The sequence below is a fragment of the Cygnus atratus genome, chromosome 19 (assembly GCF_013377495.2).
Source record: "Cygnus atratus isolate AKBS03 ecotype Queensland, Australia chromosome 19, CAtr_DNAZoo_HiC_assembly, whole genome shotgun sequence".
Classification (NCBI taxonomy): domain Eukaryota; kingdom Metazoa; phylum Chordata; class Aves; order Anseriformes; family Anatidae; genus Cygnus; species Cygnus atratus.
The window spans coordinates 6147911-6174426 of NC_066380.1; the positions used below are offsets into that span (position 1 = coordinate 6147911).

A 26516-nucleotide genomic window follows, 5' to 3' on the forward strand; every position below is an offset into this window, starting at 1 on the left:
TGGAGGCTGCGGCGGCGAGCGGAGGGCGGGGCGAGGGGCGGGGCGGGCGCCCATTCGCCGGCGCCTGACAGCTCCCCCCGCGGCCCCCGCGCGCCTTAAAGGGGCCGCGCCCCCCCCCCCCCCCGAGCCGCACCCGCCGCCTGCGGCGCCGCCCGGTTCCCGGGGCCCGCCGCGCACCCCGCGGCCTCCCGCCGCCCCCTCCCGCCGCCCCCTCCCGCCCCCTCCCGGCCGCTTGCCCTCTCCTGGGCCCCTCCGCCCAGCCCCGGCCCTTTTAAGAGGCCGCGGCGCGGCGCTATAAAGCCCGGCCGGCGGCGGCCGCGGGGACAGCGGGGGCGCGGCACCGGCACCACCACCGGCACCGCCGCCGCCATGGACTTCAACGTGAAGAAGCTGGCGTCCGACGCGGGCGTCTTCTTCTCCCGAGCCATGCAGGTGGGGGCCGGGCCGCAGCGCGTCGCCATGGCAACGGGGGGGGCCTGAGGTGGCTGAGGGGGGGTCCCTCAGAGCCTGAGGGGGGTCTCTGGGGTCTGAGGGGGTCCCTCAGAGCCTGGGGGGGGGCCCCGGGGCCTAAGGGGCGGTCCCAGGATCTGAGGTGGGGGTCCCCGGAGCCTGAGGGGGGCCTGACAGGAGGATCCCCAGGGCCTCAGAGGTCCCCAGAGTCTGAGGGGGGCCCCCAAGGCCTGAGAGGGGTCTGAGGGGGGGAGTCTCAGGGTCTGAGGAGGGCCTGAGGGGCGACCCCAGGGTCTGAGAGGGGTCCCAAGGGCCTAAATGGGGGTCTCAAGGCCCCAGCCCTGCCCCTGTGGGGTTCCCCGTCAGCCCTGCATCGTCCTCCCCCCTTCCTGCCCTCCTGCCTCCCAGGCACAGAGCATCCCTCACCAGGCCCCGGGATCCTGGGGGGAGGCTTCCCACAAACAAATATTGTGGGTTTAGTGCAGTTTTGTTGCCAATTTGTTTTGGTTTCCAGCTGGAGGAAAGGTGGAAAAGGCGTTTTGGGGGTGGCACTGAGCTGTTGGTTATGGCTGTGCAGGCTGGCCTGAGCTGCAGCCCCTGAGCAGGAACCTCTGGGTGCTGAGGGCTTGGAGCGGGGCTGGGGAACCCTCAGCAGGAACCCACCTAAATCCCACTGCTGCCACTTCCCTGGGGTGTCAGGGGAGGCTGCCCAGAGCTTCCTAAAGTTGGTGGTGCAAATGGCCCCAGAGATGCTTCTAACCCCTGCATCGAGAAGTATACAGAGGGTAGTGCTTGCATTGTGAAGGTTGTTATCTTAAAAAAAAAAAAAAAAAAAAAAAAAAATCTTGCAAATAGCCGTTGAGCTAACTGTCTAGGCAAGTGGCCAGCCCCATTGAGGAACTGTTCCTTTTCGGTAGGCAGATGTGGTAGAAGCCTTTCACGGGTCGCGTTTCAGTCGCGCAGGAGGTCAGGTTGCAGGAGCTCCCAGGACCCGACAAAACGCAGCGCTGTTAGAGGTGGGAAGGAGCCGCTGAGGCTGAGCGGGTAGCACCTTGCTGGACTACAGCAGCATCAAACCGTCCTTCCCAAACCTGCTAGCAGCAGCTTGCTGGGGCTGCAGTGCTGTCCTGAAACTGTAGACAGAAGAAACTTGGCTACCCATGAGGAACGAAGCGTGCAGCAGGTGGTGAGATGTGGCTGCCGGCTCCGTCCGCTCCCCAGGCGTAACAGCTGGAAAGGAAAACTGCTCCTGGTCAGGCAGGAGAGGAGAGGAGAGGCAAATCGGAGGCGGCTGGGATCCTGCCTGAGAGCTCCAGTCCAGCTGGTGGCTTCAGGACCGGGCTCCTTTTCTACCCAAGGTGTGGGGGTTGATAAACAAACGGAGCAGCGCTGCCTCGGTCCAACCCGTCTGTGCCACGGAGTAATCCTGGCTCTTTTAGGAATCGCTCTCCTGTAAACAGATACCATCTCCTGTAATCATGCCAGTGAGTCATGTGTTATGAAAAGAGAAATATTAGCTACAGGTGCAAAATAAGGAGCAGATGGAAGGCTTAAAGATGCTGTTCTCATGCAAATGACCTTGGTGGCAGAAGAAAGGCAGAAATGCTGCAAAGAAATCGCATGTTTAGAAGCCTCATTGTACGTCTCTGATAAGTGTTTTTTAGCTTCAAAGCGTAGGAAGGAGACAGGCATGGGAACAGTGTCTGCACGCTGGTTCTAGAGCAAGGAGGCGTTTATAAATAGTGGCTTCTGCCTGCTACACCTACTCCAAATCATCTTGGATGCGACTATTCGTGTGACTAATCAAGGTAGTAATTACTTGAAACAAAATGGTCACTAGCATTCGCGGACAGCACGCGTGTGTTTGTGCAAGCAGGGGAGCCGGGAAGGAGACGCATCACCGGGGCAGAGCCCCACCTCCTGAAACGCAATCCCGAGGAGAGGTAGGTCCATTTGGGGCCGTCCCACAGAGCCCTCATCCAGCACGGGTGAGCATCGCCCTGTCACCACCAGGAGCCAGAGACGACAGCCGAGGTCTGCTGCCGGCAGCAGGGATTGGGTTTGTAGCAGTCTCTTTGCACAGCAGATCTTCCAGGGGAGGAGTACGACCTGGCCGGAATAAGCTCCGTCTTCTGTAGCACCAGGGATGCTTTCTTCAGCCCCAGGCATTTAACAAAGCGATGCTTTACTGGAACTGCAGCGACTGGAAGATAAATGGACTGGCCATTATGTGCTGTGCCGCTCAGACAGCATTAGCTATTACTGTCTGGCGGAGACGCCTGGCCAACACACGAGAGCTAACTGGTACTGAAAGAAGGGCTGTAGCACTGCTCAGCCTGTTTGAAACCTGTCAAGTACAGCCTGAGGTGGCACTGGCTGAAGAGCAGGAAGGATTTTAGGCCTAGGCTTAACCTGGCTCCTGACAAAACTCAAACCATCACCACCTTTACATGGCTTTTTGTAGCTCAGGCACCAGTTTGCTGCTCTCCGACTTGAGGAGCAAGCTGCCTACCCGAGCTAGGAGCTTGCAGGGCTTGTGTGCTCCTGGGTGGGCAAGCCTGTACCCGCTGCCAGCAGGAGAGGCACAGCTGTGATAAAGAAGCTGTGCAGCAACTCTCTGAGGCTGTGTATGCAGTGAGTACCTTAACGTGGCACCCTGACAAGGCACTGTCCCGTGGGCTTTATGGCACCTCTTATGCTCCCAGAAAACACTCATCAAAAAAGCAAAGCAGAAGGTAAAGCAGAGGGAGGTGGTGGTCAGATCTGCTGCCCTGGGAGCGGGAAACGAGCTGGAAATATCCTACAGATAACAGCTGCGTGGCTGAAGAGCTTGTGTAGGATTCTGCAGTCCAGCCGAGGGTGTGCCGCACTGACACTGGCTCCGTGAATCACAGCCGTCTAGCTGGCGTCCTCACAGGGATGCAGTTAGGTCCCTAACAGCTCTGGTTCCTGCAGACAGACTCCAAACAGGTCACTCCCTTCGTCTTCACTGAAGGAGAATACGGCCTTTGTTCACCTGCACCTTCCAGGTACCAGTAAGTGGGCTCGATCCCAAACCTCCGCAGAGAAAACGATGATAGCAGCTCCAGCCTCCCTACAGGAACCGGCGTCTCTTCCTCCAAAGTAACGCCCTGGGTGCCTCTGTTCCAGCCAGGCTGCGAGCCAGGCTCTCTCAGGGACATCTGGAAATAATTGTGGGTATCTGTCTCCTGTCAGTTCTGATGGAAACTTGCTCTGGGCAAAATTGCCCGAGCGCGAGTAGAGCTTTTGGGTGCGTATCCCACTGCTAATGTGGTTACCAGTGGCAGCTATAGGTTGACTTGTTCTGTCCTGAAGCTCCTGAGGCAAGGCAGACTTCCCCATCTCTCCAAATCTGGTGATTAAAATAGACCTGTCCCCTCTGCTTGCTGCCCGTGCTGGGGCTAATGCCTTGCCTACTGGACACCTTCACATTCAAGACAACAGGAGGTGACTTAAGGAAAGGGTTTGAAGGCAGGAGGTACAGGCCAGATCCTGTTTCTGTTTGAAACACATCTATGAATCCACAAGGGCAAGGTTTTTTACTTTCCTAAATGCTTTGCTCCTGAGTTAACAAAGCCGTCCTGTTAATGGCTTCCTTCTGTCCTCTAACACAGTTTTACTTGGCTCGCAGCCTGGCTTCCCTGACTCCCGGTGACCAAACACTTGAAGCATACGCTGTATCTGGTCCAAAGCCATTGAGATCCAGGTAGTTTTTAGATGCTGACTAAGTGGCAGTGGCTTCTTTCCTAATGCAGCCCTGTACAGGGGCTGAATCTGACTCTGCCGTGCCTCTGAGCGCCGAAAGAGCAATGTTCTAACAGCCTGGGCGTTAGGAAGCTGTTAGGAGGCTTCAGAAAGACCAGCGCCCCAAATCTAGTGGCAGATGCAGCAGACAACTTCTGGTTTAAGGTCCTTGGCCTCGGTTTGATCCTTGTGACAGCAGGGTGACTGCATTCCACCTTAGATGTCTCAGAAATAACGTCCAGCTGGAAAAGCTGGTGAGCCTGCAAGTGGTACAAGGGCCTGATCTCTGCCACTAGATCCTCCGTGAGGGGGCTGCAGCCCCCCGTTAGGGCTTCCAGCCTGGGCCTGCTGGAGGGGAGAGGTGTGGAGAGATCACACGAGCCTGGAAGAGACGCAAGGCAGTCAGGCTGCTCTGTGTGGAAGCAGTGGGACTTATTCCCCTTGGCTTAGAGGGGAGGAAGGCGGTCATGCTTTCAGCAAAGAAAACAACGCGTGTGATATTTTAAACCCTAACCTTGGTGGCCTCAAGTAGCTGGGCTGCAGGCACAGCCTGTCTGATACCGTAGCTGTAGTACAGAGGGACATGTCCAGCTCCGCTCCGCTCTCTCACCCTCCTGGCTTCCCAGCAGTGCCTTTAACAACTCGTGTGGGGAAAGAGCAGCTTTCCCCCAAGCTGTAAACGCTGGCAGCTGCCCTGACTGCAGTCCAGCACGGCTGCGGGTTTTGCAATCTGTGCCTGTTGCCCGAGTGTTGCTCTCCTGCTCCGTCAGCCTGCCTGCCCGCTTGGTCCCCGAGAATGCATCCAGCATTCCTGCTGGCCAGCCAAGCCTCCCAGAGGAAACCCAACCTTTGGCTGAATTATTGATGCCCTGGAACGCAGCGTGACTCTCCTCTTCCTGGAGAGTGCGAGTGGCACTCGGCAAAAGGCTGCCCTGCATTATTAATCGCTTCATCAGCTTCCCTGCACAAAACCGGGGCTGGCGCTCAACTGGGTCAGCTTCAGGGACCAGCAGGAGCCTCTCCGCACCGTGACCCAGCACGTGGCCCCAGGGTGTGCCTCCTGAGCTGGTTCGGGGCAGGGCTGGTTCTCCAACCAGCAGCTTCTAGGAGACACCTGGGAGTAGTTCTGTGGCAGCAGGACCGAGGAGCTCGAGGTTCTCCCCTGGCATTGTGCTTGCACAGGCTCTGCCTGCCCTGACTCTCCTGGGTGGATGTGCACCAAACCATGCGTCGGCTCGGTACAAGCAAACAAGGCTCCCACCTGTAGGGTTTGGAGTATTTGGAGCTGCAGGAACCACCGATGCTGCTGGTCTGGGAGCAGCAAGACACAAAATATTTGTAATCTGGCTTTCTACAGTCAGGAGGAGTGACTGCACGGCGAGCCTGTTTGTTCCCCTGCATCTCTCAGCCTCACAGTGGAGTCTTATTTCTGTCCAGTGGGAAGGAAAAACGCAATCAAATTTCTGAAAGTGTTATGAAAACAAATTCCTAGCAACAGAAATCCTTTAAGTGTGGAGAGACAGAATGGGGGGAGTTCTGCTCGAGCAGCCAGACTTCACAAGCTGCTGTTCTTCCACCCCGCTTCCCCCTGGGGACACGGACTTAGGCAACCAGCTACGAGAATCAGCTGAGACCTGTTGCCACCCGAAAGCTCAGACCTCCACTGGCACCAGCCACGAGAAAGAGCCAGCTCATAGGATAAGGCAGTGTAACTTACCTCTAATCCCCTTTGCTGGCTGTGCGTTCATGAGAAGCTTCATCTAATCCCGCTGGAAGCTGCTCCTGGGAGACGTGGTCAGCTCGCCCCTGCACCTGGTGGCAGGTTCCCAGCGACACGGCGCAGACGAGCGAGGTCTCTGATCCCCCTGAAAGTCACATTAAGAGAGAGGTGAGCTGGGTCAGCGTCTCCCCACGCGAGTCCAGGGTTGCCAGCCTGCACAGATGAGGAGCTAGAAGCGTGCTGCAGGAGGAGGACGGAGGAGCCCCTGCCGCAACGTGCTACCAACGCCCCGAGGCTGTGCCCTGCTCTGAACCCTGCAGCGTGGCCAACGTCGAGGTGGGTGAGGGAGGCACTAAGGGAATTAAGTGGGAATGGAGCAACAGCCTCCCTGCATGGAGCTGCAGCCTCCCGTGCCCTTGCACCCACTCCATGACATTCAGGCTCTGCTTTGCTGCTCCAAAATAAAGCCTGAATAGGAGATTGTTTTGTGACCTGCCCCGCTGGAGCTGCGGGCTGTGACTCACATTCCTGCCCATCCTCCCCTCCTGGCACAGCCCAGGCTTGCAGTGACCATGATGTGTCCTCAACCCTCTTGCAGGACAACCAGCTCTGGTGACCGAGTCCTGGCCCAGCGCTCCGCGAGTGACCATGTTCCCAGGGCACCGGGAGAAGGGCTGCCATACAGAAAACAGCAGCAAAGTACAGTGCTTGTGAATATCACAAAGCTCCCCGGAACCGAGTGATTCAAGAGCCTGCCTACAGCCCTGTGGAGGGCTTCAGCAGCGATCTGGCTCTGCAGCAATGCTGTGAGCAGCTCACTAAAATCAGCTGCTAAGAAATTGGGTTTAAGCTTGACAGCTCCAGGGCAGATGCTGGTGCAGGATGTCGAAACTGCAGGAAGAAGAGCTGGACTTGAAAGTGAGCTGAGTTCTCAAAAAGCTGCCTGGGAAAGGGGGGCAAGGGAGACTTCTACGCTTGCATCAGAGAGTCTTGGCTTATTTAGGAAAGCTCTTAAACAGATGACTCGAGCGTCGCTGCCAAATACCTGGGAAGCCCCAGTTTGCTGCATGGCAGTGACTCAGCCCAGCCTGGCAGAGTCTGAAAACAGCCCAGGGCTTCCCACAGCGACAGAGGAAAAGATGCTTCAGCTGCTCGCTCGTGTCCGATAGCTGTGCGTGCCCCCCAGAGGCGATGGGGGGCAGAAATCAGGTACGAAGCAAACCAAACCCCTCACTTCGATCACCCCTTAACCGCTGGCTCCGGCCTGAATCTTACCCAACAGGTCACGGTGTAACCGTACCTGCAGGGCTCGCATACCTCGGACATCTAGCAGCCTCTGCACGTGGCTGATAACGCGACTCCCGAGCGCTTGTGTGCCTGCCCCACGCGCCGCTCCTGGCCTGCTCTGTCTCCCTTTGTCCCCAGCGCTGTGCTGGGTGCACGCACGGCTAGGGGTAGGCTTTAATCTCCTGGCACCTGGCTGTGCCAGGTGTTGCGCAGTGCCACATCCTGATAGCTGAACAGGGGCACCAGAAGCCAACGACAAGGACTAAAAAGGACAAACGCAACCTCTGTAGGGCCCCAAGGGGCATGGCTGTCTAAAGGGTTCTTTTAGTATGATCCAACGAGATGCTGGCTCCATCAACAGCAGGAAACTGCTTAAAAACATACTGAAGCTGGCCAGCTTCCTGAGAAGAATGAATGAAGAATGGGGACTAGGAAGAGGGGGAATAGGCTCTTCTCCCAGAAATCTCTCAAGGAACCAGCGGGGTGTCCAGGCCACCCGATGCTGCCCCTCCAGGCTGTCAGATCGCGTGTCAGATGTCACTGCCCCATATGCAAGCGCCGAGGACTTGCACAGCCTGCTTTTCTCTGCTGCTAATTTCAAACTTACAAGAAGCAGGGCGGGAGGGAGAGTCCATTGCCAGCACAAACCTGAGTGCTGAGAGAGGTCCGGCACCATCGTATCTCTCTCAAGACCCTGTGTCAGAGGCTGTCCAGCCACCACGTGTCCTAGAGGAAAACTTGAAGAACCGCCACTTGCTGGAGGCATTTCCATCTAAAAGATGAGTTTGAGCCCCCTTAAACCCCAGGGGCTCAGTCAGCAGCTTGCTACCAGCAAAGCAGGAGGTGAGCTCGGATGCTGTGCAGGGCACGCACAAGCCCTGTGGTAAGACAGGTAGTGTGTGTGCTTGTCTAAAGAGATGGGAAGTCGGACTTGTGCGGTGACAGCGGCATTTCTGATCCCGGGGGTTTGCAGGACGTAGAATTGCTTAGGAGGAGGTAAAAGGAGACAGCCCATTGCCTCACCTGGAGGATATCTGTTGCCACATGCATATTTAAATAGATTCCTCACAACTACAGATTTTTTTTTTACCATACTATTTGCCTTAATAAAAGTTTCTTATTCTGGAACACCTCTCAAACCTGGCCTCTATTTTTAGCTCAATGTTTGTTCTACTCTTCGGTAAAAAAAAAATTGCCTTCTTCCCCTGAAAGATGCCTGGTAACAAAGAAAGACATTTTGAAGGCTTTTATCTTAATTTTAAGATAATTGCATAAGACAGAAGCAGCCTCTCCAGCTCTTAATAGCTCTGTATCACATCATAATTTTGCTTCAGTAGAACTGAACTTCTAACGACTACCTCCTTTCTGCAGTTTACAGAAGAAAAGTTGGGCCAGGCTGAGAAGACCGAATTAGATGCCCACTTTGAAAACCTCCTGGCCAGGGCAGACTCGACTAAGAACTGGACAGAGAAGATCTTGCGCCAGACTGAGGTTCTGCTACAGCCAAACCCCAGTAAGTCCAAATCGTAACTCTTGAAGGACAAACATCGCTCGTATCTCAGCGTTAAGACGTGTCCTCTGGCAGAAAGCCCTGTTTGTCGGGGCTGGATGAAGCGCGTCTTTGCGGGGCCCGTCCTTCATTCCCTTGTGGCTGAAAGGTGACCGGCTGCTGCCCTGCGCAGCCTGGCCGTGCTCCTGAGGACGGGGAAGGATGGGAAGGTGGCCAGAGGGAGGGGACGTCTTCTCCCAGCGCTGCTGTTTGCTTCCCAGTGCATGACTGAGGACTGCAGGCGGTGGGCCGCTGTGAATGCCAGTTCCACGGGCCCCTCCTTCACCTTCCTTCCTGTAACCGCTGGTGGCATCCTCGTTCCAGGTGCCAGAGTAGAAGAATTCCTCTACGAGAAACTCGACCGCAAGGTGCCCTCCCGGGTCACCAACGGGGAGCTGCTGGCGCAGTACATGACAGAGGCAGCCAATGACTTTGGACCGGGGACACCTTACGGTAAGCCGGCCTGGCTGAGCCCTGGGAATCGTCCCCCCCAAGAGGGTACCCCCACTGCCCTTCTGGTTAAGACATCCACAGCATGCCTCTTGCAGCAGGCTGCCTTGCTCCACCCATGGCAATCCAAGCTGATGCCAGGGAAGGGTCTGCTCTATAGCACAGGAGCAAATAGGCCACCTGGAGGAGGAAGGCGGTCTTGCTCTGCAGCAAAGCATCCTCCACGTTGTGGGGGAGAAGGGACAGGGGTCTCCCCAGCCCTTATGCAGTCCTCAAGTCTGGCAGAGCAAGAGAGGAAGCAAAGACATACCGATCCAGGGTAGCCAGTGGAACTGGTTACGGGATGCAGAGACTATTGTGCTATTTCCATGGCTTTCTAAGTTACCCTGAACAATGACTTGCACTGAACAGCTGTAGCTTTGTCAAGTTTGAGAATTTTTTTTTTGTCTAAAGTGGTATCTGGTTGTAGTTTCTCTAGGCTGTGAGCAGAACTGTCCTTTAAATGTGGCTTGCAATTAGAAGGGAAAAAAATCATTTCTCCAGCAAAAGAACAAGAAAACAGCTTTGGGAAGGCTGGTGCTTGGTTACAAGCTTCAATAGGCCCCTTCCTTATCACGCAGTGCATCTTTCTGCTCGTAAATCCTAGCAGTTCCCCCTTCCTAGGGGAATTTAGGGCTTCTTTAAGCAGCAGACCCACACAGAAGCACTGCTTGAACTTCCAACTGCCCTTGCTTCTGCCATAAGCTTTGTTACTGCTCACCAAATCGATAGCTGTTCAATAGCGAGTCCTGTTGCAGGCAGAACAGCTGTAACTGCATCTATAGGCAGCACTGCCTCAACCGGAGCCTAATCAACTCATTTTTTCTGCTCTGGTGCTTTTCAATTTGCTGCTCTGTTCCTGTGCCTCTCTTTTATGAGACAAAGATCATACTGCCCAAGCAGGTGCAGCAGTAAAAGAACATCAGTGGAATAAGTGCCTCAGCAGCCAGATAAGATCAAAGCTGCATTGGGAGTGGTTGAGAAGAGGCCAGAAGCTAAAGGCGGACTGATGTTAGGACTGAAGCTGGTGCGGTACGGGCACGGTCACCTTGTTGAGGCGAGGTACAACCGTGCCTCCTGCTCCCCAAAACTGGAGCCTGGTAGCACTGGGGGAGTTGGCTTAAGCCAACACAATGTTTATTGGTTTCTCCTGGAGTTGAAGGCTCCCATCATTGCAGGGAAGACCTTGATAAAAGTTGGAGAGACTCAAAGGCGCTTAGGTGCAGCAGAACGGGACTTCATCCACTCTGCCTCCATCAACTTCCTGACCCCACTGCGCAACTTCCTGGAGGGGGACTGGCGAACCATATCTGTAAGTGTGGTGGCAGGGAAGGGACGCTCACCAGAGCAGGGAAGGGATGCTCATCACCTCACCGGGGAGGAGGAGGGTGGGGGGAAGTGGAGACAGTGCTGGAAGAATGCATCCTCCTTCCCTTTGAGAAAGGATGAGCCCACATCTCTCCCCTTGGAGAACACAAGGAAGGGGAAGTGCCAGCCCTAGATCTGCTCAGGGCTCCCTGTGCTGCAGGGAAGGATTGCTATTTGATGTGGGCGAGGGCGGTACCTCCTTCCCTGACCCCTGCAGCTTAGTGGGCACTGCAAGCCCACAGTCCCCTGTCTCCAGCAGGTTACCCTGTATCCTTAGCAGCCATGCCCCGAACTCCTGCTAGCAGGATGAACACAGCAACTGCTTTTCTCACAGGCACTTTTTGCTTAGGAAATAGATTTGATTCCCAGATGATCCCTTGGCCCTTTCCCTCCCCAACAGCTCCTAAACAGCCTGCTCTTACCCCTTTTCCGTCTCTTCCAGAAAGAACGGAGGATCCTGCAGAACTGCCGCCTGGATCTGGACGCCTGCAAAGCCAGGCTGAAGAAAGCCAAAGCTGCCGAGGCAAAAGCAGCGGTAACTTTCTCCTTCATTCTCCTCTGTCCTTCTGACCCCAGGGTTTGGCTCACATGAGCAATGCCACAAGCTCTCTGGATAAAAGTCAGGCTGCCCTACTACCTCCTGGCTCTGGCAGGCATGGGTGGGAGGATTCCTTATCTGGTGTGCAAGGGAACTGGGAGCAAGAGCCATGTGCCTGTTCCTTAGATGCCCTCCCATGGGAGAGTTGTTGAAACAAACAGTTCTGAGCCGCCAGAGTCTGGAAACTCACACTTACCACGCTCCTGCCTCCTGACTGACAGTGGTTCCTGGCTGTTCAGTTACTAGCTGGGTGATTTGTGCTGGTAACTACGAGGCTGTATCTTCTGAGGACTTGCTTAATCTCCCTGGGGATCTGGAAGCAAGCCAAGAGAGAGCTGAGCTGGAAGGTGTACAAGAGGAAAGCACGCTGGGGCGCTGCAGGACTCCCAGGATTTCAGACTAGTTGTCTTTCGGCCAACTCTGTCTTTCCCAGGTAGAAACGCTGGGGGAGCTTGTGAGGGGTGGCGAGGGTCAGGCTGGCCACCAAGAGGCCCCTCCTGCAGCCTCCCTGTTCACTTAGTTCGCAGTGCTGCCTGGTTACCTGCTGCCTTGCCCTCTGGCTTTGGAGGATTCACGGCTGGTAAACTAGCAAAGCTCCCGGGTCAGCACAGAAGGGGCAGGCAAGTCAACCGGTGTCCCTGTCCCCAGGCCTGAGCAACGGGGATGTGGGACAAACTCCGCAAAGTGCTCTCTGAGGCTGAGACCTGCCAGCTCAGGAACGTTCCCCGGGCCTCAGGTACCTCTTAGAGCTGCCCCGGGCAGAGGCAGGGTAGCAGGAGGCAGAGGGGACGTAGCTGGGCACCGATGGGCTCCCTGAAGGCCTTGTTGAAGCAGGTTGCCATCCTGCACTGCTCTGGCTGTGGCAGGAGGAGTTGACAAGTTCTGCTTCTAGCCTGGGGCCAGGATCTCAACTACCAAAACCACGCTATCAGAACGAGCAGGAATCCTTGTCACTCTCTGGGATACCGGCCTGGGAGACCTGCCACGAGCCTGACTTGTAGCCATCTGTTTGGCTGGGCCTATGGCCTGGCAGCTCCCTGGGTGGCCAGCTCCCAGGTGTTTTCCCTTCTCTCTGAACCTAACTATGTTCGTGCCATGTGGAGAAGCTGTGCTAAGCTCAGAGGCCTCCATCAGCAGGTCTGACAGCACTCAGGCCTCTGTGGGAAATTTTAAACAAAGCTTTGGGTGAACAAAGGCAATAGCTAAAAAAAAAAGCCTTTAAAAAAAGCCGCCTCTCATCAGTCAGGTCACCCAGACGCACTGAGGGTAACTTGAGGAATCCCCAGTTACCCTCCTGAAGGGGGCGGTGCTCCTGCTCCCAGTGGAAGCAGCAACCATTGCTTTATCTTAGGCTTAAGTCAGAGCAGGAATTCAGACAGCTGGTGTGCTTCCTCCCTTTCTACCCTCTTCCTCCTCAACTTGCTTCCAACATGAAATGATCCCCAGGGCTCTCAGCTGCAAACAGACCCTTGGGTGAGGGACTTCCCTGTAGCTGGAAAAGCAAAACCTGGTCTCCCACTGGAACCGCAGTGCTGGAGTGCTCCAGGTAGGATGCAGAGCCAGCCTAAAGGCTTCCAAGCCATGCCTGAGTAGCTCTGCTTCTTTGAAACAGATCACCACAACAGAAAAGCAACCTCAGCTGCTTTTTTGAGCACCCAGCTCTTACCCAGCTTAGCTTAAAGGTGAGGTCCCTGGCCTCAGGCCTCAAGGTGCCTCGCTGACTACCAGGGGACAAGGCACAAGTGGAAGCTCCCAGCACGGAGGGGTGGGCTGCTGCCTCGGCACCAGACATGATTAGCCCACGGTGTTCCCTGCAGTGTGCCTGGAGTCCTGTGTCATACCTCTCCATCTGAGCTGGCCTCAAATAGCGCACCTCTCCCAGCTCACCTCTCTCTTGCTGCTCTTCTCCTTTGAGTGCAAACCTGTGTTCCCACAGCTTCTGTCTCGTGACTGACCCTCCAAGTATGCTGCTGCCCAGACCCGTGAGCTGCTGTTCGATTGTCTGGGCTTGTGCATTTCCCTCTGATTTTGTGCTTTGTCCTTCCTGTTGATGCTGTTTTGCTTACTAACCTTTTTGTTTTGTTTCTTTGTAATTTGCTCAGTGTGAGGGAGATGTGAGTATTGACTGTGCTAACGGTGCTGTGATTTTTCTTTAACACCTCTCATTGTCTCTTTCCCATTTTAAATGAAAGTTCTTATCTCCCTCGTCCATCAGGACTGGCCCTGCAGCACGTTCTGGTCAGGGCCGTGGCTGCCAGGGGAAGCTGCCCCAGAAAGCTGGGAGCATTTGGCAGCTGCCTGCAGCCCCTCTGGAGCATGCACCCAGTTCCATCAACACTGCTTGCAAGCAGTGCTCAAGGGGCTCACATAAAGACCCCCTCAGGCTCCTCTGGCCCCAGGCAGGAGGAGGTTGGGCTGGGTGGTGAGTCCCTCCCTGGAAGGGAGGCAGTCCGGAGACAATGACAGGCAGGTTGACCTGGTTGTGGTGTCGTGCTGCCCTTCAGGCTCAGGGCTCTGCCCGTTTTCACCATTGCAAGAGTGGAAGAGGGAGGGAGGAAGGGAGGGGGTCTTTTTGACCACTGCTTGCAAATACAACTTGCCCATGCACAGGAGCACAAGAGCAGCTTGCCTCCTTCATCCCATGTGCTTTGACTAGTTTTGGGACTCACCGGAGACCAGGGAATGGGAGGAGAGGTTTCTTAAGTTGCTTTTGATTTAAAACTGAAAAATATTGTCAAATATCTCCTCTCCCCATGGGGAGGAGCCAAGCCTAGCCACTGTACTAGCCTCAAACTTCACCGGTGCATTCCTCTCCCTGTACTCAGGTTTGACTTGTAGTAGGAATCACTCCTCCTTATTCTGTCCTCCTGCTGTTCCCAAAACTCCTAGACGGTTTAAAAATCTCTTCTTGCTGGGACCACCCGACTGCACTTCCACCCACCGGTCACTCATTCCGGCAGGCTGCTCAGGGCTGCTGCAGCTCCCAGCAAATGGGGTCAGCTTGTATAAATAGATCTGGGTGAGCCGCAAAGAGATTAACCTGGGAGAGGAAACGCGGGGCCCGAGAGGATTAGAGACCTGTCGGGGTTACAGCTGGGTTGTGCGCCAGCCTTGCACCCCAACCCACTGCAAAATAAAGGCTGACCGGGACCAAGTGCGATGTGTCCTGATGTGAGCTAGCAGGTTGGCTTCTCTCTGTGGGGGATGCTACAGCCAGGGGCCAGTCTCGGAAGAGCTGACAGGAGTGTTACACCACGGTTAGCGAGCCCCCACTGTGTGTGGGGATGGATTGGAGCCCTCGCATTCCCAACAAAGAAAACCTCTGGAGTACTTAAGTCTTCCTGTCCCAGGGCAGGGGTTTAGCTGTCAAGAAGCTGGCTTGGAGGTTTTCTGACCTCTAGGCTGAAAACTTGCACGCTGCCTTTGGTGGCAGCAAGGCCTCGGGCTAGATCTGCTTTGATCGAGCAGTGCCCATCGCTGAAAAGAGCAGATCTGAGCCTGCGAGGTAGAAACGTGCTGAGAGGCTTGTTGAGAGTGAGAACAAGTAGATGGCTCCCTTTAAAAGGCACTGTGCAGAGTATGCTCTGGAAGTAATCACGCCCACTCCAAGGGCAAGGCCCTGTACAGGGACATTTTAGGACTGTAGGTGGGCAGCAAGGGAAAAGAAAGTCCTGCCCACTGGACTGGGCCAACATGAGAAGAGCAACCTGCTGGCTGCAAGGCAATGGGAAACACATTCGGGATGGTGCTGTCTCATCACCGCTCTGACTGGCTGCCGTAGGAGCAGACACCTGTAAGTACAGGCAGAGTTTCTACCCGTAGAAACACCTGCTGTTAAGTACCAGGTGTGACCGCACGAGCCAGTCCCCCTCCTCTCGCTCTGTTTCCCACCTGGGGAGAGTTTCCAAGCACCACTGCCCTGACTGCTGGGAGACTTCCCTCCTGCAACCCTGGGAATTTGAGCTAAGTTCCCAGAACCAAGAGGAAGAAAACAACAGCCCCTTCTTCCTCCTGTTGCCCAAGTGACTCCTGTCGACTCCTCTGCGTGACTTGTACATGAAACTCTATTCCCCTACTAGGCTGTGCCTGACTTTCAGGAGACTAGACCTCGTAATTACATTCTCTCCGCCAGCGCATCAGCGGTAAGATTGCTTCCTCCTAGATGTTGCCTCTCCAACCTCTTCCTGCCCCACTCTTCACCTGACAAACTTAGACCTAGTGCTCTGCTGTTTTCAACATTTTAATGTGACATGGGATGCCTGGAGTTTCTCTGACTCGATGTAAGGATGCAGGTCACCTTTTGAGGGTGCACTGGCAGGGTCTGGCAGTTTGGCTGCTTGGCTTCCTTCACAGTTTCTCTCCTGGTCTGTTCCCACTTTTTTAGTGGGAATCTTCTGACAGCATTTCTATTGCTAGTGGAGCGATTGAAAGGAAAAAAACCTCACAGGTTAGCCTTTCTGGATGGTCCCAACCATATACTGGCAACATCACATGTTGTTACCTGCTCAGTACTGTAGCTTCAATGCTCAGAGGCTTTCTAGCCAGTCAAGAAAAGCAAAGGTGGAGGAGTTTGCCACCCGTGGTGTCAGTAACCCTGACATACAGGCTTGTCTGTTCTGCAAATAGAGGTCCTTTCTTTTTGGCTTCCACTTGGGGCCTGCCCTCCTGCTGGCAGCTGTTGGTGGCTGTTGCCCAGGCACGTGCTGGGGGTGGATGAATAGCCCGTCGCATCTCTGCTGTGTGGTTGTGGTCAAACAATTGACTTTCTGTGCTGTGTTCATGGCTCCCCATTGCACAATGTCGCATTTCTCGTTAAAATGTTGAAAACTGACCATCTCGCTTCCTAAACAGCGTTCAGAACAACACTGATACCTGTTAGCAGAGTAATCTGGTACTGGAAGGGCTGGGGAGGGGGGCTGTAGATATGAAAACATAGTAGGCTGGGCCTACGAGCAAACCAAAATGTCTCAGCAGCAAGTTGGATGTGGTTAAGGGGCAACCCGTCCCGTTTGGAGAAAGGTTTGGGCTGCTAGCATCAGTGTTAGTTCCCAGGGGTATCTGTCCTGACCTTCTTGAGAGTGATGCTGGGATCAGAAATAGCTCTGCACAAAAGCTAGAGAACTGCCTCAACAGGCAGCTGGCTGGGCGAGGAGACTCCTCAAGGGGAAGCTGATGCTGACAGTGCTGCAGCAAGAACTGCTTCCATCTCTCCTAGCACACGAGGAGCAGCCAGGGGCTTCTCTGCTGGAAAGGTCCGTTCCAAGGACAGCGCAGGAATTGTTGTAATGGACTAAAACTGAGCCCTGGGAGAATCAGAGGAGAGAAACCGTGCTCTCCTTGCCTCCAAATAACTCTGACTAGACCGGGGTATCCTCACTGTCCCCTGAAGGCACTTTCATATCATGTACTGGCATCTTGAAGAGTGCCCAGGTGCTCAGCTGAACACATCTAGGCATCATCTAACTGCAAGCTGACCAAGCGCAGTAACATGACCAGGGAAACAGATTCGAGTTTTTGCTAGCCTGCAGGTACCGACCCTGGCACATCCATGCCTAGTCATTGATCCCTCTTCAGAGCTCTGCTAGGGAGGCTCTGACAGCAAGGATGATGGCATGGGCCAGTGAAGCCAGGCTCCAGGAGACAGACTTGCTCAAGGTAAGCAGCCAGCACTGACCTTTTCCCATTTGAAGGCTGCACAGGAGCACCTGTGGCAAGCACTGCCCCTGCCAGCAGTGCTCCTTATGGCTTCCAAAACACCTCAGAGAGGTTGCAGCTGGGGGCTGAGTGCTGCCTGACCTCAGCCTGCAGGAGCAGGATGACTTCAGCAGCAGTTGGCATCTCTAACTTGCAGAACGAGGGCTAAGCCCAGGCTGCTCCCCAGCTCAGTGCGGGCAGCACTGCCCTGCACCCAGCCCTCTAATCCCAGCATTCATCCCAAGGGGTCAGGCGCTGCAGCGAGCTCGGAGCATCTCATGCTGTTGCTCTGCTTCTCCTCCAGGCCAGAGGCCTTTGTGCCACTTCCCTGTCAGTACACAGGCTGCAGAGCAGCTGCTGCTGCTAACCTTGCTTTTAAGCTGTTCTCTTCTGGGGGAGGGCTTGCTTATGCCCAGGTAACAGCTTGCTCTTGCAGGTGAGCAAACAGGTCAGCTCTTTCCTGGACCACATATCCTTAGCAGGGCCTGCTGCACTCTGGTTTTGGTTCTAAACTCACATTGTTGTTGTTTTGCACAGGTGGGTAACATGGTGCTTCTGTTTGTCCCCTTCTGTAACAGGGGGCTTAGCCGGAATTAGAAACAGCCGGAGACAGGCCCCTTGACTCAGCCCAGTTTTGTTTAAGTTGGAAGCTGAGGAGCTATTTCTCCTCTCTCCCACACTGACCTTTTGTTGTTGTGTAAGGTATACACGGGCTGTGTAAGCCTAAATATCCCTTTCCCTCAAAGCCTGCCACTTGCCATGCTCTGTCTTCCCAGGAACGATTCCAAGAAAAACATATTGAGTACCTTAAAGAGGGTTCCTCTGGCTTGAGCTGTGGTGGGGGAAGACAAATGCAGCTCATGGCCCTCTATTCTGCCCCCTGCAAGGTCTGGAGTGTTTCTGACTAAAGCTGCTTGGTGCCTTCACCCAAGGCCAGATCTGGGCAAAGCTAGACTGCCCCAGAGTACCCCAGGGTCACGGCTGGAGGTTGTGCCAGAAAGGCTGACAGAAGAGAAACAAATCTGGCTGTAAGTTCAGTGGAGAGTACAGAGATCAGCTGGGCCCAAAATGGTTTAAGTACTGTCTACACAATCTGTGTAGGAAGACCTGGGCCAGACCAAAAGCTTCCCCTCTTGCCCCTGTAGCAAGTCTTGCTCCAAAAAGGCCAGGCTGGTCTGACAGAGGCTGTGAGCCAGGGCAGCACTCCAGGCCAGGACCTGCTTCCCAGTTCCTGCAAGGATTTTCCCTTCTCCTGGGGTGGCAGCTCTCAGGATGAGCAAGGGCAGGGCCCTGCGTCCTCAGACACTGATGGCATCACCCAGGCCTTTTCTGGGTCAGCCCGTGACTCGCGATAGCAAGACATCTGTCTGAGGGTCAGAGAAAACACCCGGCCCCACTGCCCTGCATGTTGCAACAGGGACGGCCTGCGGTAAGGGAAGTGGCTGCCCTAACCCTGCCCGAACGGGGCAGAGGAGCCGGCTGGGTACTCACCAGGCAGGAGCCGAACTGCAGGCCAGGCAGCAGAAGCCAAAACAGGGTCAGCAGCTCCAGCAGCCGGTGCTCCTTATATCAGCTGCCGAGGCTGTCCGGCACCTGGCACCGCAGCACACCTGGGGGCAGCTGGTGACCGATCCCCAGCACAGCTGAGCGGGGAGGTGCTGGGCCCAAGCAGCCCCAAAACACCAGGACACCCAGCACACCGTCCAGAAACGGTGGCTCCCAGGCGCTTTCAGTGCAGGTTCAGCAGTGCTGGCTGTCTGCCGAGGAAAGGCCGGGCCGAGGACCTCTGGGAAGGACCAATGTGTTTTTCTGCCTCTTCCCTCCCTTCCCCATCGCTGCGCATGACTCCCGTCACTTGTTTCGTGTCCTGGAGCCAGATCCCAGCAAGCAGCTGGCGGAGCTGTGCTGCCCGGCACGTGCCCTGGGGGGATGCTGAAAGGAGAGGGGAGGCCTGGGGGGAGCGTGGCCGAGGAGCTGCCCGCTCCCCTCTGCGGGGCTAGGGGAAAGCGGCCAGGGAGGAGGGTGGGAAGGAGCTGCTTCACGTTTTGCCTGGCTCAAAGGCAGCACCCAGCCATTGCTTGCCTGCTAGGAGCTGCAGGCTGCCTGGATTACGATCCCATCAACCTGAGCGCTCTTGATCAGTGGGTGAGGAACGCTGGCCTCTGGCTTACGCTCTCAGCACTTCCCAGGACCTTATTTGTGGGCTCCAGCAGCACACCAGCCTCCCAGCACTCCTAAAAGAAGGGCTGTCCTTCAACACCCTGCTCTGCAAGCTTCAGCCAGGTAATCCACGTGCTCGGAGGACCCTGCTGCTTCATCTTTTCCTTCCTGGAGCCCACTGAACGCAGTCACCACAAAAGCCCTGGCAGGGATTGGAGCTGGGCTGCTGGCTGTGGTGGCACAGCCTTGCTCACCCACTGTGAAACCGAGCTCGAGGGTGCGGGATGGAGGGGAAGGGGCACCAGCCTGACAGCTGCTGCTGGGTGAAGGGCTAGCTCATCCCCGGAGCCGGCCTGCTGCGTCCGCGGAGCGTCCTTGCCCGTCGGTGTTAATGCCGAGTGCTTCTCGACGTCTCCAACACTGATCTCCTTTCCTGTTGCTCTGTGGCCCCCACAGCTTTGGAGCGACGAGGTGGAAAAAGTAAGTACCCGGCTGCAATCGTGCTCGAACCTCTCCGGGCGTGTTGGTAGCGTTCAGGTGGCGGGGAGCTGCCGGCTCCGTCCCTCCCGTGTGTGCGCACACGAGGGAAAGGGGCGCGACTGCTGTCAGCCCCGGCCCGCATGCTGTAGCTGCGTGGCTCGATGTGATGCCGACAGCAGTTTGGGAAGGGGAGACCCAGCCCCATGGGCCAGTCGGCCACACCGAGCGTGAACGGCTTCCTGGGCAAACCAGGCGTGTGGGATGGGATAGAGGCAGCGCTGAGAGCCCGGCACTGGTGTCACGGGAGCAGAGGTGATGCGCTGCAACGTGGTTCAGCTCTGCTCCTGGGGGAAAGGCCCTGCCTGCTCCACCTCTGCATGTGCCTTGCGTTGGCTTCTAGCAGCCCCTTACCGCTTGTTCTGGGGTCCGAGCAGGAGCGCTGAGCAGAGCTGGCGCAAGGACCAAGGGTCCTCACGAACAGCCCCTGCTGATGGAGGGCACGGCTCTGTCCAGAGGGCCAGGTGGGAGGTGTGGAGCCTGTCGTGGAGCCACTCTGGGTGAGCTGCACTTACCCTCCTGAGTGGATCCAAGGAGGCCAAGCCCCAGATCCTGCTCCTTTTCTGGGCTCCCCAAGGGGAGCTGACTCCTCCAGGCAGGTGGGTGGGGGGCTGCCAGCAGGCTAGGGAGCAGGGTGAGCTCTGTGTGGGGCTTCCAGAGGCACCTTCTGGGATCCCGTTGCCTTTCATACCGCAAATACCCCCAGCGGATGTTAGCCTGAGCTGCAAGGTGGTAGAATGGCACGCTCCTGCATGCTGTGCATGATGGCATCCTACTGCTGCCTCACTCAAGGCGTCGGCAGAGCAGACCGGCTGGTTTTACTTATTCAGTCCCTCAAACGAATGAACTGACTGCAGTCAGCTGTAGGCATGTAAGGCTCTGTTCCTCCAGTCTTGGTTGGATAGACCCCAGTGTCGCTGGTGTTGGCCACAACAAGTTTCAGATAGCTCTGCTGCGACTGAGGGCTCTGCTCTGCTCACTGGAGCAAAAATCTTGGCGCTTAATAGGACATTGCACTGATATTTCCTGGTGTATATCCCCCTCTCCTCCTTTAAATAATCCCTTTTATTCAGGGGAGGCAAAGAAATAGATCAGTTGTAGCTTAAAATAGACAAATCTGATTAAAGGCCAGCATCTCTTTGTTGCAGCCTGTCTGTACCCCGGTGCTGGTAACGCTAGGCCAGGCGTGCTGGCGCACAGCAGCTCCCCCAGCTTGCCCTGCCGGGGAGGCTGGCTGTCCTCCGGGGACGCTGCTCAGAAACACCAGCAGCACGGCCTCTGTTGGAGACAATCAGCCTGTCTGATCAGCCCTCTGGGGGCAATTCCAGGCGTGCCACTCCTGCGCCAGACTGATGGGGCATCTCCAAAGCAGCCGAAGGACCTCTGTCCCCAAACCGGTGCTGTCCAGGGACCACCGCACCGAGGCAGGCAGCCCTTGGACTGCAACATCACCCTGGGGAAGGGGAAAGGGGCACAAAACCCTTACTCCTCTCCTTTTAAGCTGTAGCTAAATGGATGCCAGTCTTCTGTGCTGCTGATCGCAGCACAGCCCAAGAGGGAACTGGCACATTCTGCTTGGTGCTAAGGAGCGATGCGTGCTACGGGACAGATGTGCCTGTTTGTCGCTCCTTTCCCCGTGGCAGCGGGGAGGGGAGAGCAGGCAGCGGCACATCAGACAGCTCCGGTGCTGCTGGAGCTTGGTGAGCTTCAGGTTTTCCAACCCGACTGAGTCTGTGATGCGTCTGGGCTTTCTGGTACTGCAAAAGTGCCAGAGTGGAAATCTGCTGTTTGCTGCTGGGGAAAGAGATGTTCTGTCTGCCTGGTAAAAAGGTTTTTGGGTGTCAGTCTGTCTTCAAATTCCCAGTGTCGGGTGCAGAGCTGCCTTCTAACGCCCATTGTCAAATTCCTCCCAGCTCAAAATAAGCAACAAGCCTCAAAGGAGAGCTCAGGTAGAAGCTGTAATGTGATGTCCACCTCCTCAAGGGCAGCGCAGTTAGGAACAGCAGTGAGGTGAATGCTCCCTGGCCTCAGCCTTGGTTCTGTGGGGATAAAAAGGAGACTGGCAACAGTCGCTCGTCTTGAGAAAAACTGAAGGAGGCTGCCACATTCTCCGAGCTTGCATGCATAGGAGAAGGTGTTAACAGAGCTCCACCGCTGCATTTCGGAGCAGACTCAGACATGCTGGCAGTGGGAACTGTCCTGCTGCCAGTGACACCTTTGCAGGGGACAGACACTGACGTGCAGCTTTGGCTGCCCAGTTCTTGGAGTCCTCCAACAGACAACAGAAGGGGGGGGGGTAGCACAGGCCTGGCTTCCTGCCTATCTCAGGACTAACAAAACCTCTCCAACTTCACGTTTGAGTCTTGCGGGAGCAGGAGCATGCTGGCCTGATGTATCAGTCTTGGGCTGCCACTCCGTGAGCTGCAGTGATCAAACGTAGGCTCAAGCAGGAATACAGGTCAAATACAGCCAGAGCCCACTGGGATCCCAGCCCAGGGTGTCCTGTGCCTGCTGCTCAGTGTCAGAGGTGCACGTGGATCCCACCGAGCACCCTTGTCTCAGTGCCAAAAGGGAGGGGGATGGAGGATGAGGAGGGTGTTGCCTCTCCCTGGAAAAGGCAGAATAGGGGGTCCGTGCCTTGGCTGCCTTGAACACCCTGTCCCGTTTTGCAGGCAGAACACGAGCTGCGGCTCACTCAGACCGAGTTCGATCGACAGGCAGAGGTGACACGGCTCCTGCTGGAGGGGATCAGCAGCACCCACGTGAGTCTGCGTGGGTACCTGGGGAGGGGGCTGAGAGGCACCCTTGGGCCTCTGCAGCAATCCCAAACTTGGCGAATGAGCGTACTCTACTCAGCCATGTCTTAAATACTGGGCTGCACACGGCTGCTCCCCTTGGGGCAGGAGCTGCAGGAAGAGGGTTCTGTGCTCCGGCACCCAAACTCACTCACGGTCCCTCCCATGCAGGTGAATCACCTTCGCTGCCTCCATGAGTTTGTGGAGTCCCAGACCAACTACTACGCTCAGTGTTACCAGTACATGCTGGACCTGCAGAAGCAGCTGGGCAGGTGAGACCAGAGGCTGCTTTCACCTCCCCAGGGGTTACTGGCTCATCCCGAACTAGTAAAGTTCAGGCCTCCTTCCTCTTGGAGAGAAGCCCACACCCCCCCCCTCCAAGCTACGACAGCTTCTGAGCGTACAGAGCGGTGACCAGTCCTGGTGGCAGCATTTAGAGTGGGCTTTGCCATCAGATTCATCTGGGCCTTATGCATTCATCTCAAAGCACGGCCAAGAGTCTGAACATCCTTCCTCAAGATCAGTTAAGTCACGCTGGAGACTAATTCCTGTTGCCAAGCGACGGGCTGAGGGTCTCAGCCGCAGCAGTAACCGAACCTGAGCTGCTGGCTGCACATCCTGGGTGCGGGTAGGGCTCTTCTGGTACCTGCTACAACGGCACGGTGGGCTGACCCCGGAGGGGCCTCTGCATGGTAACTCACCACTCCTGTTTCGTTCTTTTCCATGCTTGCAGCTCCAAAGGAGAAATGTAAGTATCATGTGCAGGACTGGCTCTAAGAGCGCTACACCGCAGCCAAACTGCATGCAGGCTTGCTCCAAAGGCCAGAGCTACGCTCCCCTAGCATAGGGGCAGATAACCACAGATAAACAAGACCTAGCTTCATTACTTTATCTGGAGAGCCCAGAGAGCCGGGGAGCCTCCAGTTATGGTATCTAGTTTAATAGCAACAACGAGTGTCCCAGTCCTGAAGAACGAGCAGGCTAAACAACATGTGAGAGCAGGGCGAGGATACAGCAGTGCAGAGACCAAAGTAACACCCGCCCAGCCCCCTGTGGTGCCACCCGACAGTCTCGTCCCCTGCACGTTAGGTAGCAGTCCTGTAACAGGACGCTGGAAGGAAAGTAAGCAGACAAACACCTGTTGGATGGGCTCAGCACCTGAGTACTAAGTGCATTTCCCCACTTGAAGGGCAGCATGGATACGTTACAGTGTTAGCTGGAACTCTGCAGCATCATCCCTGCAGTGCAGCCACTGAAGGAAAGAGCTTTCTTGGCTCCTCACACGAGAGACTAACTGAACTCTGCTTTTTTCTCCTGCGTAAGATTTTCAGGCACCTTTGTAGGGAACGCAGAATCCACATCTCCTCCCCCAGCTGCTACCTCTCCGCCAGCTGTCGGTGCTGCCACTCTCCCTGCTGTGCCTACCATCCCAGTTGTACCCACAATTGTCGGGGTGCCCAATACCGTGGCAGAGAGCGTACTGAACCCCAATGAAGTCAAGCCTCCTGCCAGCGGGACACGGAAGGCCAGAGTCCTGTATGATTACGAAGCAGCTGACAGCAGTGAGCTGGCACTTCTTGCAGATGAGGTTGGTGGCTTTTCTTTGCATCGAATGTTGCTGTTAAGTGTCCAGCAGCAGCCTGCTGCCCAGTCAGCAGCCTCTTGGTTACTTTGCCTGCCCCTAAAAACCCCATTTTGTGGAACTGATAATAGAATCTTTTCCTTAACCGTAGTATCTTTTGCAGTGAGTTTGCGCTCAGGGCCATTTGCTGTTTAAGACTTGTACAGCCTGTTGTACCCAGCTAACAAAACACCCCAGCATTTGGTATCTTCACTGAGACCCTCAAACCTAGCTAGCTTACGGGCTAAGCTACTGCCTGGAGACCTGGTCTAATCCTGCTGAGAACAAAGGAAATTCAGCAAGCTGCAAATGGTTTTGGTGACTAGACTGAATTTTTGTATCCAGAGAGGATGATGACAGAGCAATATCAAGCCACCCAGTATGCAAAAATACTTTAAGTCAATTTGGAGAATGAAAAGGCAGCAGGGACATCAATGGGCAATAGATCTTCTGGTAGAGCTGCAAATAGTTCCAGGAAGGCTTCAGGGGAAAAGTGCAGATGCCTGCTAAATAAACTTTAGGAATTAACTTACTGTTTTTTTCAGTACACATCTGACTGCACTTCTTGGCTCTGCGTGCAGAAGCAGGTCCTGTTTAACGCTGTCTTCTCTCCCCAGATGATCACTGTGTACAGCCTGCCAGGCATGGACCCAGACTGGCTCATAGGGGAAAGAGGGAACCAGAAGGGGAAAGTTCCTGTCACTTACTTGGAACTGTTAAGTTAAATGTCTCCAGGAAGAAGAATGTACAAGCGGAATGCACCCCTCATCTCCTGGCACTTCTAATGCGGATTTCTTCATCAGAGCCCATTGCTCTCGTCAGGGCTGACACACATTGCTAATATGGGAATTGTGGGAAAGAAGTGGTAAAACTATGACGGGTTTTGGGAAAGGGCTAATGGCACCCCGAGACTGAATTCATTAACTACCAGTGCAGCCTGCTTTGAGGTTAGTCTTGTCGGCGCAAGATTCCTTGATTACTTTTTCTACCCTGCCCTAGTCTTGTTTATCACAGTGGCTTTCCCAGGGCCAGCAAACTGTCTCCTTCAGCAGCTGCTCATGGAGTTTAAGTTAATTTCCCTTGTGTTTGGTGTGGGTTAGTGCCTGTCTGCCCCTCCCATCCTCTCTGTTCTTCAGCAGTAGAATTGCCTGAGTCAAACCATCAAGCACTCCGCTGGGGAAGCGTCCCACATGATCCCTCTGAGATAGTCTAGCTCTTAAGGCAAGAAAGCTGAATTTAAGAATTAAGAGCTGGTTAAACCCAGCTGGGATAACAGTAATGCAAGGCTTTCTAAGAGCCATGCTTACTGCAGCAGTGCCTGATGGCTTCCATCTAGAACTGTCCTGTGAAGCTGGAAGGAAATCCCATGGTAGAGACCAACCTAATAACATAGAGCCTGTATGTCAAAAAATCAAACCTCAGTACAAGGGACCACGCATCTTGCTTGCATTTCCTCTGAGAAACTGCTCTTGGACTGCAAAGAGTTTACAAGCCTTTTTACAAGCTTTGCTCCCTGTGTTAATTGTCCAGGCTTTTCTTACAGTGCATCTGTTCCAGGCATGTTTTAGCCTGACCTTATTTTCACCCGAGATCACTGATTTAACTAATACTTTCCCCTCCCGTCTCAGCAGTGAACAGACTTGGTGCATCCTAGTACAGTAACGAGTAGTCCCACTTGCTGTTATCTCTACAAGCCATTCTTGGCCATATACACATCTAAACAATTCAGGCTGCCCTTGGTGTCTGTGGTTTAGCTCAAAGGGAGCGGTCAGGTATGTATGCATTTTAATCCTATAATGCTCTTTTTAGCTAGAGCTCCACTGAAGGACTGCTGTTGCTGTGTAACTAGTTTCCCACTCAAGCTGGAGTGAAGAGAAATTCACTGGCACCAAGCTCTCTGTTCACTCCCTTCCCTTCGGTATGTCAGAACTACCCTTGCTTGTTTATTGATCTTTTGCACTTTCCCCCACTGGTATTGTGACCACTCTAATGTAACAGGGCACTGAGCGCCTGTGTATGTAGGGCTCATGGTTTTCTGCACTTATTTGCCAATAAACAAACTGCCTGACCTCCTGCCTCGGTGTCTGGTGTGGGGTCAGGGCTGCTCCAGCCGTGTGACTGCAGCTCGTAGGGACAAGCAGCGCTGTCCCAGGGGCAGAGGGATGCAGGGCAGGTGGGAGCTGTGCCACGCTGTTATCCTAGTCCTGGAAGCTGGGTGTAAAAGCAAAGCAAAGCTCCTAATCCTTCCTGAAACTCTCAACGTGCCTTAAGCTTGTTAATGTCTTTCACTCCCTTTCCAGATGACACATCTGAGTTGTACTACAGATTCATGAATTTTAAGAAACAGCAGCTCCTCCTTAACCTGAAGCAAAAACAGAGCAGCAGTGTGCCTTCAGCTGCTGAGAGACTGCAAACGCTATTCTAACTCTAAGAGCCCTTTTTGTTGTTATGGAAACTAGATCGGCTGCTAGTTTAAAATCCTA

General features: G+C 54.9%; 1 protein-coding gene and 1 long non-coding RNA gene across 4 annotated transcripts; one reads left to right on the plus strand and one right to left on the minus strand.

Moving 5' to 3' along the window:
* Positions 1 to 130: 130 nt before the first annotated feature.
* On the plus strand, positions 131 to 26102 carry SH3GLB2 (SH3 domain containing GRB2 like, endophilin B2). 3 transcript variants are annotated; one of them, XM_035555008.1, is made up of 11 exons: positions 132 to 432; positions 8594 to 8735; positions 9096 to 9224; positions 10439 to 10572; positions 11071 to 11163; positions 15306 to 15368; positions 19537 to 19560; positions 22290 to 22379; positions 22584 to 22684; positions 23736 to 24000; positions 24651 to 26102. In XM_035555008.1, the coding sequence occupies exons 1-11, from the start codon at positions 370 to 372 to the stop codon at positions 24756 to 24758; spliced, it is 1212 nt and encodes a 403-aa protein (XP_035410901.1). In that variant the 5' UTR covers positions 132 to 369; the 3' UTR covers positions 24759 to 26102. The 3 variants fall into 3 exon arrangements, with proteins under 3 accessions (XP_035410904.1, XP_035410901.1, XP_035410903.1); XM_035555010.2 differs by lacking the exon at positions 19537 to 19560 and having other exon boundaries at positions 280 to 432; XM_035555011.1 differs by lacking the exons at positions 15306 to 15368; positions 19537 to 19560 and having other exon boundaries at positions 131 to 432.
* LOC118252159 (uncharacterized) lies at positions 1305 to 6271 on the minus strand. The gene is made up of 3 exons (XR_004780053.2): positions 5933 to 6271; positions 2368 to 2653; positions 1305 to 1900 (listed from the first exon to the last, which is right to left on the minus strand). It is a non-coding gene; the product is annotated as an uncharacterized LOC118252159 (long non-coding RNA).
* Positions 26103 to 26516: the final 414 nt, after the last annotated feature.

What these genes read in the sequence shown, in the direction of transcription:
- SH3GLB2 (XM_035555008.1), top strand. Translation starts at nt 370, where the DNA reads ATGGACTTCAACGTGAAGAAGCTGGCGTCCGACGCGGGCGTCTTCTTC. An exon ending in TCTTCTCCCGAGCCATGCAG is followed by an intron (nt 433 to 8,593) that starts GTGGGGGCCGGG and finishes TCCTTTCTGCAG; the next exon opens with TTTACAGAAGAAAAGTTGGG. An exon ending in TCTCCGCCAGCGCATCAGCG is followed by an intron (nt 15,369 to 19,536) that starts GTAAGATTGCTT and finishes TGGCCCCCACAG; the next exon opens with CTTTGGAGCGACGAGGTGGA.